This window comes from Abramis brama (genome assembly GCF_963993115.1).
Source record: "Abramis brama genome assembly, chromosome: 7".
NCBI lineage: Eukaryota > Metazoa > Chordata > Actinopteri > Cypriniformes > Leuciscidae > Abramis > Abramis brama.
The window spans coordinates 36,852,466-36,873,182 of NC_139969.1; the positions used below are offsets into that span (position 1 = coordinate 36,852,466).

The 20,717-nt window shown below is 37.3% G+C and overlaps 1 protein-coding gene across 1 annotated transcript; it reads left to right on the forward strand.

Moving 5' to 3' along the window:
- Positions 1-78: 78 nt before the first annotated feature.
- Positions 79-20,277, forward strand: dusp22b (dual specificity phosphatase 22b). Its single transcript, XM_084119409.1, has 7 exons — positions 79-250; positions 1,557-1,590; positions 1,693-1,775; positions 3,638-3,687; positions 8,091-8,165; positions 10,444-10,615; positions 18,434-20,277. The coding sequence occupies exons 1-7, from the start codon at positions 230-232 to the stop codon at positions 18,542-18,544; spliced, it is 546 nt and encodes a 181-aa protein (XP_083975535.1). The 5' UTR covers positions 79-229; the 3' UTR covers positions 18,545-20,277.
- The last annotated feature ends 440 nt before the right edge of the window (positions 20,278-20,717 follow it).

Sequence of the window (20,717 nt, forward strand, 5' to 3'; positions counted from 1 at the left end):
AGTCCTGATAGCATGAAGTACATGGACAGAATTGGTGTCTGTTATTTGTGTACTGTGCCTTTAAGAGAGGCTCGTCCAGGAACTCGACACAGATTTGAGTGTATACACGACAAGTTGGTTGTTAGGCTTGTGTTGTGACCGTTTATAGCGATTAAAAACTGTTGATAGTGATATAAGCCTCGTTCAAGCGGACTCCTGAAATACTAGCCACTGCAACAAACACCGTGGCATGGGAAACGGAATAAATAAGGTAACGTTATATGGACATGCTTCCCTCATCTCCTTCTTCTGTAGTGCTTTACGTCTGTAAGTTTGAGAGGGATTATCGATCGATGGATGTGAGATGAATCGATGCGCCTTCAACACGAACAAAACGACGCTGCCTTTCAAGTGTTTGTGTTTATTAGTGGTGTTGGCTGAGGAAAGCGTCACTGTTGCTCATACTTTGGGCTAGAGATTTGAACAAACCAATAACTTAAGTATGAAACTTTGTGACGGTTGTGCCCCTTGAATGATTCCTCAAACTATGTGTTTTGTTGAGGAGATGTGCGGTTACTTTGTTTTGACTATTAAAACGGATGAGAAAAAAAAAATAGATATATATATATCACACAGATAATGGGCTATCACTTGAAGATGGACTCTTTTTTACTTAGGCCAGTAAGCAACTACCTATAAACCAGCAACAACACGCTAGCAACAACACGCTAGCAACCACCAACTGCTAGGAACACCTTAGCAACTGCATAGCAACGTGCTGGCAACCACCCAGAGCACCATAGCAACCACTTAGCAGTGTGCTAACAACTAGACCACCTTAGCAACCACATAGCAATGCTCTGGCAACAGCACAGAGCACACAACACCCAGACAGCGACTCGAAACATCTGCACAGCATTGTGCAAAAAATCGCTCATAGCAATATGATAGCAACCCCACATAAGCACCTTAGCAACGCACATCAACATTCTGTCATTATTATCGCTGAATTGGTCATTTATGACACATTTTGTTTGAGATAAAATCATGCACAGCTTCTATGAAGAATGCACTATTCACTAAAACAGGAGATCAGAAAAGCAATCAGGGTCAAATTTTTTTCCGCAAAATCAGAATCAGAATAGTTGAAATTTGTGACCGTGTTTTCTTCCCTGCTGTGACAAATTATCTTAGTGAAATGGCTTACTGTTGAGAAAAAAAATGTAGGGCAGGACTTAATTTTATCCATTGGGATTAGATTGTAGAAAAGGTTACAGTTTGCTAATTGTTGCCATGGTTTCATGTGAGCGACGGGTTGGGGGCGGGGCATGTTAATGTTTTGGGTTTCACAGACACTTTAAAGGCAACATGAAATGGAAGTTGAGAGTCTTTTCCCCCCTATTGAGTGAACAGAATAAATACTGAAATATTCCAAGTAAAAAACAAGAATATTCCATTTTGATTTTATGGTGACTTTAAACACATCAGTGATCTATTTTTTTTGAGTGCTGTAAAGATGTAGTTTTGTGTTATTTTGGTCTGGTTGTGACTGAACTAACCTGCTTGTGTCGTCCCAGGTTCTGTCAGACCTGTACTTGGGTAACTTCAAAGGTAAGAATGGACAACACTGGAAGCGAAAACACCATTTTCAATAAGGTGCATGTTTAGAAAAGATGATAAATGTGTTTATTTTTATATTTTTCTTTTTTACAGATGCCAGAGACAGGGAGCAATTAGCGAGAAACAACATCACGCACATCCTCTCCATCCATGACACCGCCGCTCCCATTTTACAGGTAGTTCGACTCATTACTTCATGTCTTCAAAATATAAAGAAGCTTTTGATGCACACATACGAGATCAGTGTCAAGTCAGCTGAATGACGACATACTACATTCTCAGTATTTTACCCTGTTTAGCAGCTGAACGTGTGTTGCAGCCTGGTTAAGTAAAGGAGTAGTTCACTTCAGAATTAAAATTTCCTGATCATTTACTCGTCATCCAAGATGTCCATGTCTTTCTTTCTTCAGTGGAAAAGAAATGAAGGTTTTTGAGGAAAACATTCCAGGATTGTTCTCCATATAGTGACTTCAATGGGGTCCAACGGGTTGAAGGTCCAAATGTGAGTTTCAGTGCAGCTTCAAAGTCTCGACACGATCCCAGCCGAGGAATAAGAGCCTTATCTAGACAAACCATCACTCATTTAAAAAAATAAACATTTATATGCTTTTTAACCACAAATGCTCATCTTGCATGTCCACGACTTCACACATTACGTAATCACGTTGAAAGGTCACGCGTGACGAAGGCAGAAGGACAGACCCAGTTTTTACAAAGCGAACGTGCATAAAATAAATAAATAAAAGGTAAAACAACAATGTCGGATGATTTTGAAGTTGGAGGAGAAAATGAGACCTGATATAGACCTTATGTAGCCCCACCCATTTTCAGCGCTGCACTCGTTGTCTTTTGACTTCCGGTCTGTATCGATCTTGTGTATTTATGAATGAATGGCTCGTTTTAAAATCTTTCTGGTCGACTGACATTTGTTAAGACATCTGCTTTAAACATTACAGTCCTCATGATAACTTTCGTTAACTTTACATTAAGTAAATCCACTTCAAAAGCTAATTACTCCTGGACAGCAATGCCATAGAAATATACAGGGCGACCGCAAAACGGAAGTTCAAAGACAATATTCTAAAGATGGCGGCGCCCTCGTTTCTCTGGCGCATAAGGTCTATACACTACATTTTTGAACCGGAAACACATGTGTGGCGCATCACAGAGCTAATGCAAGATGAGCATTTGTGGTTAAAACATATATAAATGTTTATTTATTTTTTATAAAATGGCCGATGGTTTGTCTAGATAAGACTCTTATTCCTCGGCTGGGATCGTGTCGAGACTTTGAAGCTGCACTGAAACTCACATTTGGACCTTCAACCCGTTGGACCCCATTGAAGTCACTATATGGAGAACAATCCTGGAATGTTTTCCTCAAAAACCTTCATTTCTTTTCCACTGAAGAAAGACATGATCATCTTGGATGACATGGGGGAGAGTAAATTATAAGGAAATTTTCTGAAGTGAACTAATCTTTTAAGTATCTGATGCAAGATTTATTTTGAGATTATATGGGTTTGTTCTGTAGGGACAAACGGTATTCATTTAATTTGTGCAGGTCTTAAAAAGTCTTAAATTCTGCAGATACTCTTCCTCAGCGATGGACTTCTCTGACAGGAAAATAAGCTGACGTTAAATGCTGAAAGCATTTCTATTTTGTTTTTAGTTAACTAAACTCAATTTACTGCATTTTTCCAATGTATTTGAATTGTTTAAAAAGTTATCTAAAGTTTTGGGAGTAAGTAAAACTCAAAAAAAGCCATGCAAAAAAAGAACCAATATGAGTTGAGATTTTTTGACAGTGTGCACATTTTGACATGCTCTTGCATGAAGGCAAATAAAACAATAAAATAAGCTGCAGCATTTATGCATGAGCTATGAGAGGTGCTATTTTTGGGTTTATTATTGAAAATGACCACATTGTGGGCATGTGCAACCAAAATTGTTTCATACTTGTGTTTTGCTCCATCACATGTGATTTAGAGACATTTTAAAGCACATCCATGTCTTTTTCATCCATCCATTTCTTTAGGAGATGACTTATCTTTGTATCCCAGCAGCAGATTCGCCCACACAAAACCTGTAAGTATAGCTTCGTGCATTTCTGACGGGCATGTTTGCTAATAGCTGGCCGCCAGTGGGCAGCGCGAGTAACTGTGGCAACCTGAAGATGTCAATGCTTTTCATAAGTTCTGCATTTACACATGCAGTTCCCTTCATTACACTCAGTCTGTGATGTTGGTTTTTACATGCCATATCAAACTAGTTTCACCCTTGAGCGCACATGTATTAACAGACACACACACACACACAAGCACGTAGAGACCCGCACATACGCACACTTCCTCTTGTGGCTCTCTTGGTTCAGGAAGGAAGTTATGAGCTGGGTTCTGCAGTGATGCCTTGGTCTCACTACGCCTTTATTTATATCACCCCTTTACCATCAGCCCTCTTTTCACCCTTACGAGCCTGCGAAACCCAGCCATGCGTAATGTGAAACTGACCCTCTTTAACCAAACTGGACAAACCCAACCCTTTCTCATCCTGGTCCTGTCAAAAGGATGGATGTTCTGGAGGAAACGCTACTGTACCTGACCGTGTTGTTGATGCTTAAGAGAAACCACAGTCAGATTTCTGGATTTCTTGACAGACACTAACTGGACAGTTTCAAGCAGAACAATGTCTGTGTTTTGTTGCTAGTAGGATATTCAAATAGGAAGACAATGCAAAAAGGTTTTATTATGTTAGGAACAATAAGTTATAATTACAATAAGTGTATGTATTCTTAAACAAACATAAGGTTTTAGGAAGAAGATACCCAACATGTCCTCCAAACCCCTCGTACACTAACTCGTTAACAAATACAACCTTTAATTTTAATAGAGTATTAGTAAATGTTTAAATCAATGTTAATAAATGCTGTAGAAGTATTGTTCATTCTTAGTTCATGTTAACTAGTTAACTAATGGTAACTAATGAACCTTATTGTAAAGTGTTACCAGTAACATTAACTTGTCCAGTGAAAGTTTTACTTTGCAATACAAAACAATATAACACTGAATCAAGTGTATGCTTTACTTAGAACATCTTAATAAATAATGCAGTAGATATTGTGTGGACAAGATATTCACATTATAGAAGTAATGTGGTACCCACCCGAACACAGAGATCTCAATGCTTGGTTCACAATAGACAATAACAGTAACGTTCGTTGGATCATTTTTGAGTATGAATGTGTCATTTTGAGGAGAAAATTAACTCCAGATGTTGCTAAACTTAACAACAAATGATAAAACAGTGGAAAACAGCTGGAAAACAGAAAATGCAAACCTTATTAATTATGCATGCCCCAGTGCATGATGGGAACACCAGTATCAGAAAGTTGAGTAGCTTTTGCTTGATGTTATAACGTTGGTAATTAGACTTTATACTACGGGGCTGTTGAATGCTTGATTCTGATTGGTTGACAAACGTTCTAAGGTGTGCAGTTATTTTCAGGGAAACGAGTGGCTAAAGTAGTTCCAGCAGGTCTCGACCGCATTACAGGTCCAATCACTTCGCCAAATGATTTCAGTTATTTCAAAGGTCTTTACAGCCCACAGAACCTAAACCCACTACGACGCTGATCCAATTATTTCCATATTCTATATTTTATTTTGCCAAAAAAATCACGTTTTATTATGTATTTTGCAAGTTATTAGTTATTATGAAAAAGCACATCTCTCTTCATTGCTCTCTCTTCCAGTCAAACACACACATACAGTACAGACACACACTCTTGCGTGTTGTCAGCGCTGCTCTGACAATTTTATCATTAAAATACTTCAGCAACTTAAAAGACTTTTTTACTAGCGAGGTGCAGATAAACATAGGTTTGCTATTAATAGACGCTGGTGCCGAACACTGTTGAGAGACGCACAGACTGAGGTAATTCACACGCTTAATCTCTCTTTCTCTCTAATAACTGCATTAATAACTGCATTAGACTGATATCATTGGGTTACGAGCTCTAAAATGACGTTTTGGAATAAGGCTTGGGATGAGATGTGTAAGAAATTAGGCCCACACACGAGAGCATTTTAAGGACAAAAACCTGACAAACGTCTTGAAATGCATCATCTGGACAATGTTTTGAGATGTGGTCACCATAGTATAAGCGGAGTAATTGACTCTGGGCCGCTGAATTATTGAAAAATAATTGGAAAATAACTAACTTCATTTGTGTTTACATTTAGTATTTACTTCACCACAGAATCCTCTTTATCAGTCATAGCATAATGTTGTGGAGACTTGACCAACCTGTTCAGATCATGGAAAACCTGTAAATATCAGGGAATTTTATAATTAAACAAGTTGTGAAAATATCTGTATTGAATCTGATTTTCCAGTTTTGCTCTGCTCTAAATTATCTTTGCGAGTGCTTGTGTAGAGCAGAACTTGGCCATCATTCTGTCCATCTGGCTCATTTTGTGCATTAAAAAGCATAATCACTTAAAAATATCAAATCAAAAGATTGGTACCCTACATATAAATGGAAATACCAGTGTCTTTAAAAAAAAAAAAAAAAATATTGGAATTTCATTGGTCAAACAGTGTGGGACCAAGAACAAGTAGAGCACAATAGTTGAAGGGTTAGTTCACCCAAAAATGAAAATGATAGCCCGGTTTCACAGACAGGGCTAGCCAGGATTAGTTCAATTAGGGCATTTAAGAATCTTAAATAAACATGCCTTAGGGAAAAAAAACACATTACTGATCTTGAGACAAAACAGTGGCACTGACATATTTTAAGAAATGTCAGTGCAATTTGCTTTCAGTTTAAACAGCTCAAACATGCATTTTAGCCTGGGACTAGACTTAAGCCTTGTCTGTGAAACCGGGGGTGAAAGTATCTGATTTTAATAGTACTTAAGTATTTTACTCGTACTGAATGTAAGAGACATGCCAGTGAAAAACAAGAAATAGTTCATTTGTGAGGAGAGCAATCATGTTTATTTTCTAAAATTAAAATAAATCTGAACACCACAATATTGCAATAAATAAAGGTCTACATAACAGCCTCTTAAATGTCTACAAACACTCAAGTCTCTGTTAAGCTCAAGTGCTCAAAGAGGCCATAAGTAAGCCAATATCCTTCAAAAAGTTCTCTTCAATATAATGCATATATAATGTGAAGTAAAAGCAAGTAGTTGAAGTATGCTTGCACTGAACATGCTGGTTTCTGCCTCATCACCGACTGCAGTCATGCTCTCATCTCATATATCAAACACCTGCGATTCACAACTATCTGCAAATGCACTCACACCCACATAACGTAGCCTTGTTGACAAGTTTGGGTGAGTAAATGTGAGTAAAGGCAAAACGCACAAGATATAGGACCTCCAATGCCCTGTAGATGGCGATATCACTTATGTTGTAGCTGAAATAAATGTAGAAAAAACTTTGCAGAAAAAGTTAGGTGCCATGCAAAATGTAACGAGTAATGTAATATCACACATGTACTGGAGTAAAGACTACAAGGTAGACAAAAAGTACAGTAACTAATTACCTTTACTCAAATACTTCATTCCACTGAATATTTATTTGGTGTATGTTTGTAGAGTAATTCACAGCGGCTTCGAATGCGACAACCAATCAGAATCGAGGACCGGAACGATACATTTTATAATTTCTAATTAACAAATTTTATATTTCGGCCAGTGTTTTAACGCTGTTTCACATACAATACTGACTCAGCTTGAACTCATCACTGAAATGTTTCGAGCATTTCAATACATACTTATTTGAGTGTCAGTATCAAGCCTACATAAACTTTGACTGGAACTGTGAAGGGAGTAAAATGAAAGTTGTAAAAAAAAAAAAAAAAAATGTAGTGTAGACCGGCTAGCCGCTTTGAGCAATCTGGATCTGGAAAACATCATTTATACTGGATGTCTCGTAATTCTCTGTTTACTGTTACGACCTTCCCGCCACTGGAGGAACAGCGCTGTCAGTGTCGTCGTCTGAACTCAGGCCTCAACGACATGTAGATGAACCAAAACTGACAAAATATAACCCAAAAATTAATATAATTTACTCACCCTCATGTTGTTCCAAACCTGTATGATTTTTCTTCTTCTGTCTAATACAAAAGAAGATATTTGGAAAAATGCAAAAAATGCTCCACCCCCCCCCCATACAGCAAAAGTTGTTTTGGACCCCATTGACTTTCATTGTAAAAAAAAAACAAAAAAAAAACATTTCTTCAAAATATTTTTTGGTGAAATCTTTTTAAGCCACACCTACTGCCTGAATGTCAATGCATTAGATAACAAAATGTCAAAACAAATCTTTGACATTAATACATTAAGTGTGTCTTCAGTGTCCAAATATAACATTACTGCATTAAAACAGGTTATATTTCATTTCAGCATCCTTCACATTTGTGTCACCTCTGTATAGACCTACATGTGGTTGAAAAAAATTGGTCTCTTTCCCTTCCACAGCATTCAGCATTTTAAGAAGAGCATTATGTTCATGCACGAGTCCCGATTGAAAGGGGAGGGCTGTCTAGTTCACTGGTAAGTGAGGGGTTTGTATGTAGGGCTTGACATTGACATTTCACTCCTACTAGCCACTTTAGCGGGTTGAATTTTATATATAATATATACATTTTTCAATTGTAGTCTTTTAAAAGGGCATCTGAAATAATTAAGTGCAATTTAGTGTTGTCAAAAATATCGTTTTTACGATAATTATTGATACTGAAATAACGGATGAGAAAGAAAATGCATGTGTAACAGTATAATGGATCCATGCTTCAGGTATTAAAGTGACAGCAGCCTAATAATCCTGCTGCCAAATTATGAGATAATATTAAAGATATCTATATGGCAGTTTTTCCCCATGGTATCGATGTCAAATTGTTGGCCAGTGAAAATGCTATTAACTTTTGAAAACCACTGGCCACAGTGGCTGGTGAGCAAAAAAGTTTGTACTGTATGTCCTCTAACAATTGATATCTACACTGTAAATGAACTGATGTTAGTAGACCCTTATGGTTGCATGCACCAAGATATAAGAGCCTACCTTAAGAGGAAGCAAAATGTGCACACAACCAAGATATCAGCCCTAATCGAGCCCAGTGTGATAATGTGAACAGCTGATAACTCGGCTAGGGGGGTCGGCTATTTTTGAACTTCCCAAAAACAACAGTAAACACGGGCCTCTCTGTTTGATATGAGAATATAATGCAGCATATGTGTAGAGTGCTTCATTCTGGAAAACTGAGGTTTGAACTTTGAAATGTGAACCTCTTGCAATGCCAACGAAGTTGAATGCTTAGGGTTTGGGGCTCGTTCTAATGCCTAACCTAAACAAACGGCAGTAATCATTATGTCGTATCGTCCTGTAGTTATTTTAATGTCTAACATTTTGTGAAAATATAGAATCAAATCAGTAAAAGAAACTTAGGCTACGTCTACATTAATCCGGATACATTTGAAAACAGCTTTTTTCCTTTAAATACACTCTCTGTCCACACTAGCGTTTTCAGACGTGTCAGTGTTGATGAGAAAAACGCTAAGTTCACCTTTCTGCGCATGTGTAAAACCTCACAGAAGCTCACGGAGATGATACAGACGGAAAAATAAATAATAAAGTTATCGCGCAAATTCTTCTGACAGGATAATTTTATTTAGCAAAATATCTCAGCATTCACTGATGCGTCCAGGTCGCACACACTCACCATTATATGTTTGGTCTAAAACGCTAAAACTGCTCTCATGTTTTGCCACAGGACAGCAAATGTGAGTAAATTTCACACGTTTGTAGGACTGTGATATGAAGAGTGTGCAAAGTAACATATTTTAGCAACAGTGTGAGCGTGAATAGCACATAACAGGCACAATACCAGTATAAACATGAATATTTATTGGTACAATATGCGTCACATGACTAAACTTACATCATAGTTTTTAAATACCTCCGTTTTGACAGTCCACACTACAACACGAAAACGGCGTTTCCAAATCTAAACACTTTGGAGAGTTTTTTCAAAAAGCTTTGTTGATTATGATTTCACTTTTTTTTAACTTTAGTTAGTGTGTAATGTTGCTGTTTGAGCATAAACAACATCTCTAAAGTTCCAATGCTCAAAGTTCAAAGTAAAGGGAGATATTTGCTTTTAAAGAAATCGCTTTTTAAGGACTACAACAAACGGCTGGTAGGGACTACACCACATTCCTCCATTTATGTAAATTCCTAAAATTTACATAAACCCCGCCCCATGAACACGATTTATAGATTATCAAGACAGAATATGCTAATCAATGATTAGAAGATAACTACACATAAGCTACATAAATTCATCAACTAACCATTCAGAAATGTCCTGTTGCTTCTACATGTTGTCACTTCTTCTTGAGTCTCTCCATCATTGTCTGAATCCGGTTTGAACATAAAAGGCTAAAAGTTCTTGAAATATTCAGTGTATGTCTGTGTGAGTGCAAGCCCTTGAAGCTCCGCCCCCTGTGCCAGGAGCAGCAGCTCATTTGCATTTAAAGGAACAGACACAAAACGGTGCGTTTTTGCTCACCCTCAAAAAGTGACAACTTTAACATGTTTTATAAAAATATCTGTGGGGTATTTTGAGCTAAAACTTCACATACACACTCTGGGGACATAAAATACTTATTTTACATCTTGTGAAAAGGGCATTATACCACTCCTTTAATAAAAACGCCGTCTCATTGTGGACGGTAGGCCAAAACGGAGAGAAAAAGATGCGTTTTCAAAGAAAACATAGTAGTGTGGATATGGTGTTAGTGAGTGGCTGATTTCTGATTTCCTGTGATCCAGTCTTGCTGGCGTGTCGCGCAGCGTGACGCTGGTGGTGGCGTACGTTATGACCGTCACTACTCTGGGATGGGAGGACGCTCTGGCTGCGGTGAAGCTGGCGAGACCCTGTGCTTCACCTAATGTGGGCTTCCAGACCCAGCTGAAGGAGTTTGAGAGCACTCAACTACAGCAGGTGATTCCTCCACATGTGATGAATGAAATTACATTGTCAGTGGCTAGCAGCACCAAAACGAAGACAGTGCCTTTTGCACCTCATGAGTTCATGTTTGAAGGTGAATGATCCTAATCAAATAGGTTTGCTTTTATTGTGGCAGTATCTTTACAAACCTGACCACTTAAACATTGACCTGGAATTATGTCAATGACCATGTTTATGTGCAACCCCGGGTTATCGTCGTTCTACACCCTGCTTCTAACCCCAAGTTAAGGAACGTTTTACATGTGTTAAGTGGGTTAGTTTTGGGCTAGTTTTGGCCATGATTGGGCAGGTTTTGAACAGCAGTTGGGCTGGTTTTGTTACGCAAACCTGCCGACCCAGATGCTTCACTTCGCACAGTCACGGAAACACAGTGCGCTGTATGAACAGTATTTTATATTTTTCCTCTCAAAAACTGAAACTAGTGACAGAAGAAGCGACAATTGAAGTGAAGAAGAAACCATTACATTCTTACCTTTAGAGTTCAGGATAAACTTAACACTACAGTGAGTCGGCAATATATAATATGAGGTTTGCAATGCGAGAGCCTTTATGTGAACACAATGCATGCGGCATTCGTCCAGTAAGGGTATTAACCCTTGTATGGTGTTCGGGTCTGTTGGACCCGTTTTCATTTTTTATCAAAAGAAAAATGATACAATTAATTATTTTTTCAAACTGAGACTCATTGGCCTTGGCTCATTTTCTGTGAGGAATATATATCAGAACACATTTTCAATGAAAACACACTGTACACCCCCCCCTACACATTTATATTACACACAGGATGTTCGGGTCCACTGGACCCGGGGCTAATAAAAGTGTGGAAATTGTAGGTCCTGTATACCTTTACTCTGTCCTCCTCCTGTCAGGGCCTGCTGTTAGTGTGTGTATGTTCTTGTATATGGTTTATGAGGACACAAATGTGTATAATGACATGGGTATTACAACGTAAACATGGTTTATGACGACATCTGTGTCCTCATACTAAAACATACTAAATGGTGTTTTTTGAAATTAAAAAAATGCCAAAAGTTGTCTGTGATTGGTTGGTTTAGGGGTCGGGTTAGTGTAGGGGGATAGATTATACAGTTTGTACATTAGAAAAAACATTATGCCTATGGAGAGTGACCATACACCACATATCCAAGTGAGTGTGTGTGTGTGTGTGTGTGTGTGTGCGTGTGCGTGTGTGTGGGTGGGGGGGGGGGTGTTTTGTGTGTGTCTGTGTGTGTGTTGTGGGTGTGTGTATGTGTGTGTGTGGGTGGGGGGGGGGTGTTTTGTGTGTGTCTGTGTGTGTAAGTGTGAAAGAGTGCAAAAGTGAGTTTTGTTTCTACCCCTGCCATTTCCACATGAGGTTGCAATTCTTAAATGTGATCTAACAAAGGTAAAGATAAAATATTAACCATAAATGCTGTTTATATTGCTTGTAATTGGGATGAAGTAAACATCTGTTGAGTATTTTAACATAACATTTTTGATTGTGTTGAATTAAAAACCCAAAAATGCAGCGGGTCCACCAGACCCACGAACACTGGCTGAGTAACAAAAATATGAACACCACACAAGGGTTAAAGGATTAGTTCACTTCAGAATAAAAATGTACTGATAATTTACTCACCCCCACGTCATCCAAGATGTTTATGTCTTTCGAAAAGAAATGAAGGTTTTTGAGGAAAACATTCCAGGATTGTTCTCCATATAGTGACTTCAATGGGGTCCAACGGGCTGTTTCAGTGCAGCTTCAAAGTCTTGACACAATCCCAGCCGAGGAATAAGAGTCTTATCTAGACAAACCATTGGCCATTTTATAAGAAAAAAATTATTAAAAAAAACATTTATATACTTTTTAACTACAAATGCTTGTCCTGCACATCCACGACTTAGTATACAAAGTATATTAATGTTTATTATTTTCTTATAAAATGAGCTATGGTCTCTCTAGATAAGACTCTTATTCCTCGACTTGGATCGTGTAGAGACTTTATTCTCGAAATATTTCAACTTTAATCTCGAAATGCTATAATTCTTTTTTTTTTTTATGGATTGTTTTTTTTACTTGCGGTTCAGGGCTTCAGTAGTTAATAGAATTAACTTAATGTAGTAAAATTAATATTACAATCAATTAACCTGTTTGTGCCGTGAACACTCAGTGTTAATTGTTTATTAACTCTAAGAAATGTACATTTCCTGGGTATGGGAAATGTCTTTCTCACTGTACAGTACTATTCAGAGCCTGTAATCTGCATGATTAGGGACTCCATTATGAGCTTGAGACACGGACAACTTTGCGCGTGAGATGAACAAGACTTTATTACTCTAACACATACATGCATACAGTTTACCAAGGGAAAGAGAGCTGAAGCAGAATACAGGAAAGCAAGAAGTTACAGCATTGGTTGAAATTCAGCAGATCAACAGCCTTGAGCAAACCATCAGTTTAGTTCTAACACGCCCTTCTTTAAAAGGGGTAAGGATACTTAATGTATCAAATAATGAGACCAAGTACCATTTGAATTAAACTGTCCTGATGCAATTTGTTGAGGCTCCAGTTGATCTTTGCTGATGTGATCATGATGAGAGAGAACCAGTGGGAGTCAGAGGATCTTTGGTGAATGGAAAGACGAGGCCGCAGCCTGGCACAAGCTTGGTGGTCCTTAGAAACTTCTAGTTCAGCATCATCTTCACGTCAGGATTTCAGAAAGGGACTAAGAGAGTAAGAGGCGTGATCTTGTGATCAGTGATTTTTAAAGCGTGAAGATGTTACACCCTCTGGATGGTTGTGAGCCAAGAAGAAGTTGTTCCCTTTGGAGGGAATTTCTTTACGACCCATTGTTCTAGCAGGCCTTTGAACATGTAATTTGATTGGGTGTTTAACAAAAGAATCTTCAAGATTCTTATAAAACTAATGCGTCACAAAGTTAGCAAAATGTAATGTAAATTAACAAATGGTGGACGAAGATTGGAGTTTATAGAGACTAAACATGCCACACATATGATTTTGGTTAACCATAGAATGCAAGTCTGAAACATTAATCCAAAAGAGTTTAAAAGAGAGAATGAAGACAAAGGCCAAACCACATAAAAGGAAAATCATGAGATGGGAAAGTTAGATACATGTTTACACATTTCTCAAGTGGTTACATATAGAATATATAGGATTAAAGGGTTTATTTCTCCTTCTCAGCAAGAATTAAGTGAGAGTCAAAACTCTGGAAATTCCTTTTGGGGTCGTAAAAGTCTCATCAGTCTAAATGTGTCCTGTAACAGGACACCACGTTCTGCCAGTGTATTAGCTTCATTTGGGATGTTAGTTTTGGGGGACGTTTCATAGACCTTTTGTTGGGAGAGCGAGTTTGCTGGATTATTCATTGAATATAATTAATAATTTGTGTGTCTGATTGGTCCAGATGCTACACCTGTAAAGCCAGACATTAAATAATAGTCTGAAAAATCTAAAATTGGCATATATATATATATTTGATACATCAGGCTTTTATGGCTCAAATATAATATAGTGAGAATATGAAACTCATTCTTAGGGAGCTCAGTTGCCCAAACTGAGCAAAAATATGCAATTTGGTGAAAATGCTGATATGTACATGGAAAAAAAAGTCTGATAGTTTGTCATGTAAACCAATGAGATCTTTATAAGAGTATAGTGACTACTTGCATAAAATCATATAAATATCAGTCTTCACTCTATATCTTCCAATAATATCTTAGTAAGATGATATTTAAATGCTTAGTTTTATGATCAAAGCTCTGTAGTTTTAAAAGTTATAACGCAATGATGATTGACAGATGAACAAATAAACCTTCCTCAAAAGCCTGATGGATCATATTTGAACATGATTTTTCTAAAACAAAATAATTTATGGATAATCAAGTAAAGCTAAGTTGCTTCAGTCCGGTAAGTGTTCATCTTGAAATATTACTGAAATTATAAGTGATTCTTACGTTTACTTTATTAAAACTGAAGATTTCACTGCAAAAAGACACGTGAAGCATAAGCTGAAGCTGAATTTTTGTACAATTATACTCAGTGGCGGCTGGTGCTAAAAAAATTTGGGGGGGCGCAACAAACTGAATTATTAATCCAGGACTGAATGTAGGCTAATTGTTAAATAACAATTTAACAGTGATAATAATGTAGCTATCATTAGCCTAAAGTTTAGCTAAAACTTAAGCCGGTAGGGTTGGGAAATAGCCAATTGCCAAATAAATCTGAATTTTTGGGCTAAATGGCGATGTATGGTATAATCTGAGTATTTAATTATTATTTTTCTATTTGAATAAAAAAAAAAACTGTATTTAATTTTTTTTTAAAATATTTAATATCCTGATCAATATTGTCCTACAAACAATGTTCATATTGAAGGTTATAAAAGCAAACATAGTGTAACCTTGCTGTCTATCTGCAGTCTATCCAAAAAAGGGGTCAAATCACATTACATTCTAACATTGCAACATTACAATCTAAAAACAAAATAATGCTTTTTAAAGAAGTAGTTAAATTTACTAAACTTAAAATAAAAAATAAAAAAATAAAAACAAAGCTAATATCATAAAAATACACATGTAGGTTTGAAATTCTCTAGCACATTTATGTTCACCAGCAACAACAAATATTCAACAACAAATATTTTAGCTAAATATATTTCTAATTTAGTGCTAATGTATATTTTAGTCAGAATAATTGCGCTCCTATTCTATTGCGCTCCGTCTGTTCGGCGCGCATGCACGCGGCGGCACTCGTTCACGGAAGTTTAGCTTGCTGAAAGCTCGCCCACTCATGACAGCAAACTGGAAATAATGACTTTCTAACATTTACAGATGGAGAATATGTCCGTGAAATAAGTTATGCACTGAGGAAATTATTGGATGTCACTTCAGCTTATCTAAATATTATTAGAGGTATATTTGTTTCCACCAATCGCTGCACAAGTTAAGTTTACGTATGATGACGAAAGCGCGTTAGTGCGAGCCCTCCAGGAACCCATAGAGAATGCATTGCAGTGCCTGCAGTTCGAAAATAAATATCTTTGAATGTAAGTCTATGGGAACACTCTGGGCGATTTTCGGCCATAGTGAAATCGCCCAAAAAGAGGCGGTACTCCACAGAACGTGACTTGGCGCTGATTGGACTATATCCAGAGGCAGAACAACAGTGAGTGACTGCTAGCGTAACTCTGTGGTCGAATGAGATTGTGATTGAAAAAGTCCCTTTCACACTTTGGTGGTGCGTCGCCCTATCGCCCCAATGAAGAAACCACCGCTGATTATACTGTAAGACCTTTTACATGCTAAAAAAAGTCTAAACTCTCAATCAGACGACAGAAGGACTGTAGTAGATTGTGTGCATTAGGGTTTTTCAGCAAAGATTTCATTGTGTTGATCATTTAGAGGCCTTAGAAATTTGTGTAACACTTTATTTTACAGTGTCATTGTTACATATGTAAGGGATAATGTAGATCGAGGCGGTTGTTATAGCGAATACAACCCCGACAGGCTGATCAGGACCCTGACGCAAAGAGGAGGGGTCTTGAATCAGCCTGAAGGGGTTGTATTCGCTATAACAACCGCCTCACTCTACATTAATCCCGCTTATTACATGGCTACCCACCAAATAAATCAATAATTTGACACAAAATATTGATTTAAAAAGAAGTTTATTGATGTAAAAAAGATTGTAATGCTTCCGCTAAAGAAAATAGTCCGTTCCGTCTCTACGGTTAGAATCCTGCGTCCATAGCAACGCTCTGTTTTGCATGGCAACGGTGTGTTATACTTAGCAGTGGTCTGTTATCAAGAAATAACACACCGCATTCTACATTCGAATTCAACCAAGCCATGTAATAAGTTACATTATCATGCTGGCCAACATGCTTATTCTAAATAATGCTAGTGACATGGCAATTCATGTTAGCAATATGTTAACATGCTAAATCATGCTAGCAACATGTTAAATAATGTTAACAACATATTAAATGTTAATGACATGCTAATTCATTAGGGGTGTGACGAGACGCTTACTCCACGAGACGAGACGAGACACGAGATTGGGTTCACGAGAGCGAGACAAGACGAGATTTTTACACAATTTTTAAGAAATCCTCAATGATGAAATATATGAATGGAAAATAGTCTTTTATTCAACTGAAAATCACAAAATGCAAAACAATTTAGGTGCATTTTGAAATCAACTTGTAATGAATGTTATTTTACTTCTATTTTAATTAATTATATGCGGTAAAGGACATGCAAACACTGCAAAATGTTTTGCTATAAACTCTACCGTCTGGCTTCTCCCCTGTACGATTTCACATGAGAAATCTAACTCCTTTCCACAAATCGAACATAAAAAAAAATAAAACAGTATAAATAAAATAAATATAAATAACTGAAATAACACTTTAAATGCAAACAGTAAGTGTGTATCCATAATCAAAGTACTGCTCTCTCAAAACTACAAGTTCAAACAGAGACAAATTTTTTCTTCAAGCATGAAAAAGAGATAAATTAACTACACAGAACAGCCTAAGATTATGGTCATGTTCTTTTTCAAGAATATAAGCATGTCGACGATTTCTGGCAGCAGTTGAGACCTTTGGGCAGTAACTAGGGCTGCAACGATATGAGGAAAAGCTGCGATAACATTGTTTAATATTGCGATGTCGATATGACTTGTGATATGTGTGTTAGCTATACTGTTCCCATGTCTTAGTGCTTTAATAGGTTCTTTGCGTGATAGGTCAAATGTTTATTACCTGCCTGGTTCAGATTACACTATTTTAGCGCGATTTTGGCACGATCCGTTTCGTGGAGATTCGTAAAGGACAACGGGCGTCGGGACGCAAGATTCGATCGTTTCATTTCGTATAGTGTGTCATAGTGGGCGACAACCTACGCGTCTGCGATGCTTCAGGACATCACGACAGAAAGACTAGCATGTTTAATTTTAACGGTCCTCCACGACGGGTTGAGTGTGTGCGAGAGTGAGTGTGCGCGAGTGAGTGAGAGTGCGAGCAACAGTGAGTGCGCGCGAGTGAGCGAGGGACAGTGAGTGTGTGTGTGCGCGGAGTGTGTGTGTGATTGGCCCGGCACACAAATGATTTAAAAGTGGCAGGGGCATCTTCAATACTAATTTCACCCTCACATCACAACAACTCACGAGACAAAGTTTCACCTTGACGAGAAATCTCGTCGCGTTTTAATCTCGCGAGATCTCGTAACACGAGATCTCGTCACACCCCTATAATTCATGTTAACAACATGTTAGCAAAATGCTAATTCATGCTAACAACATGTTAAAATCCTGCTATTTCATGCTAAAACATGTTAGCAATAGGGTTTTCAGCAAAGTTTTCATCGTGTTAATCATTTAGAGGCCTTGGAAATTTGGGTAACACTTTATTTTACAGTGTCATTGTTACATACATTACATGTAGTAACTATAGTTTTAACTATAAATTATGCATAATTGCATGCAACTAACTCTTAACCTAAACCTAATCCTAACCCTGTAAGTACATGTAGTTAATTATTATTACTCAGTACTTAAATATATAATTACACTAACAAATACACCTTAAAATAAAATGTAACCGAAATTTGCATATCAAATACAGTAGCTTTATAGGGTTAATATGTTTGTTTTAATGTAAATACGTGATTCAAATGCGATTTCTATATGAACACAGCTGGGATATGGTTGCATTAATCAGAATCACTCAACTTTCTGTGCATGTGTGAATGAAGTGCTGGATGATAGTGTTTCATGTGTGTGTTCAGTTCAGAGAGTGGCTGAAGGAGGAGTACAAGGAAAACCCCCTGAACGACGAGGAGGAGATCCGCACTCTTCTTGCTCAGACTCCCGAGGAGGACGAGCTTCAGGACGCCTGACCTCACTCCTCAAGACTCTCGTCTCAATGCCACAGCTCATGGTGTTTATTACGGCACAGCACTGTTTTACTTAAGGACTCTTCGTGTAAATATGCAAGGTTTTAATGATTACTACTGATGTTAAAGGCAAATAATTATTCACAGATTTATTATTAATTTTGATTTATACTATGGTCTCTTACTGACTGTTTGTATTTTTCCTCTACACTTGCTGGGAATGTGAGAAGCTGGATTACCAAAGCTGGCCGAGGCGCTGTTTTAATGCTGAAGTCATATAAGGAAAGAGTAGAAATAGTAATTAAATAATAATATCTGCACATGTTGTTTAATATCAATGTACGGGTATTTTTGTAGTCGAAGGGTAACATGGGGTAAGATGAGCCTTATTTTTTTTTCTCCTGACCGTGGATGAGACACAATCTCATCTCAGCGCTTTTAATGAATGGCTACTACAGTATTTTTTAATTTTGTCATTTCATCTGAATATCTACATTTGTGAGATCTAGTCAGTTGAAACAGTTTTATGGTGAATTGATCTCTGGAAAATAATGATCTATGATGTTGAATGTCAAAGGTTTGTGTGTCTGTTAATGAGGGATTTGTGGACGCATCAAATTTTTGGGGGGTTTGTGGAGTAAAAGTTATAGTTTTTACTGTAAACCAAAAGTTTAGACTGTATCTCCTCCTACAGCTTTAAAGCTACAACCACCAGACTCGGGTCCGACCTTTATAACTCTAATAAAGCATTTAAGCTTTGTCCACTATGTATCTATCATTAACAAAGCCTAGCAACTAGCTTAGGACATGTTAGCAAACTTGTTAAATCATGCTAGCAACATGCTAATTAATGTTAACAGCATGTTTAATCATGTTAGCAAAATAGTAATTGATGTTAGCAATATGTTAAAACATGTTAAATGGTGCATAAATGGTTAGCATAAATAATGCTAGTGACATGTTTATTCATGCTAGCAACATGTTAATTCATGTTAGCAGGATGGTAATTCATGTTAACCACGTTAAATCATGTTAGCGACAAGCTAAATAATGATAGCAACATGCTAATTCATGTTAGCAGGATGGTAATTCATGTTAACCACGTTAAATCATGTTAGCGACAAGCTAAATAATGATAGCAACATGCTAATTCATGTTAGCAGGATGGTAATTCATGTTAACCACATGTTAAATCATGTTAGCGACAAGCTAATTAATGTTAGCAACATGCTAATTCATGGTAGCAGGATGGTAATTCATGTTAACAACATGTTAAATCATGTTAGCGACATGTTAATTCATGCTAAAAGAGTGTTAAATAATGTAAGAAACATGCTAATTAATGTAAACGACGGCTGTTTCTCAATTCCAAGAACACAAGGAACGGATTTGCGTTCTCGTTGAGACCGGTCTTGCCAGACGACCTTGAAAGAACGAACTTGGAAAGACGCGAGGACACAGAACCCAACTTTGTGAGAATTGAGATGTGCTGCGATCTTGCTGATTAACTGACCATCTCAGCAAATAGCGATTAATGACCAAAGCACAATAAATACAACATAACATCACAAACAAATGTCACAACCTATTAAACATTTCTTTCATTTTATTATAGACATTGTTTTCATATCAATGTATATATCTTTTTTTTATTTTACCGTGTGTTTATGAAAATGAATAGCCATTGTCAATGTTACGATTCTTTTTAATATTCCAATAAAAATACTGCCACTTTTTTTAAGGTCTTTATCACTTTATTAAAATTAAGCAAAACAGACGGACAAATGTTTACTTTCATGAGCCGTCACGCATTGTGAGCTTGCAGCGGGAATCTCTTAAAGGGATAGTTCGCCCAAAAATGAAAATTCTGTCATCATTTACTCACCCTCAAGTAGTTTCAAACCTGTATGAATTTCTTTTTTCTGCTGAACACAAAAGAAGATATTTTGAGAAATGTCGGTAACCAAACAGTTGATGGACCCCATTGACTTCCACAGTAGGAAAAAAAAATACTATGGAAGTCAATGGGGTCCATCAACTGTTTGGTTACCGACATTTTTCAAAATATCTTCTTTTGTGTTCAGCAGAAAAAAGAAATTCATACAGGTTTGAAACAACTTGAGGGTGAGTAAATGATGACAGAATTTTCATTTTTGGGCGAACTTTCCCTTTAAGT

Excerpts from the sequence above, each read along its gene's own strand:
- dusp22b (XM_084119409.1), top strand. The coding sequence starts at position 230 with ATGGGAAACGGAATAAATAAG. Across the intron at positions 8,166-10,443 it reads GAGGGCTGTCTAGTTCACTG|TCTTGCTGGCGTGTCGCGCA; the intron begins GTAAGTGAGGGG and ends CCTGTGATCCAG. Across the intron at positions 10,616-18,433 it reads AGAGCACTCAACTACAGCAG|TTCAGAGAGTGGCTGAAGGA; the intron begins GTGATTCCTCCA and ends GTGTGTGTTCAG.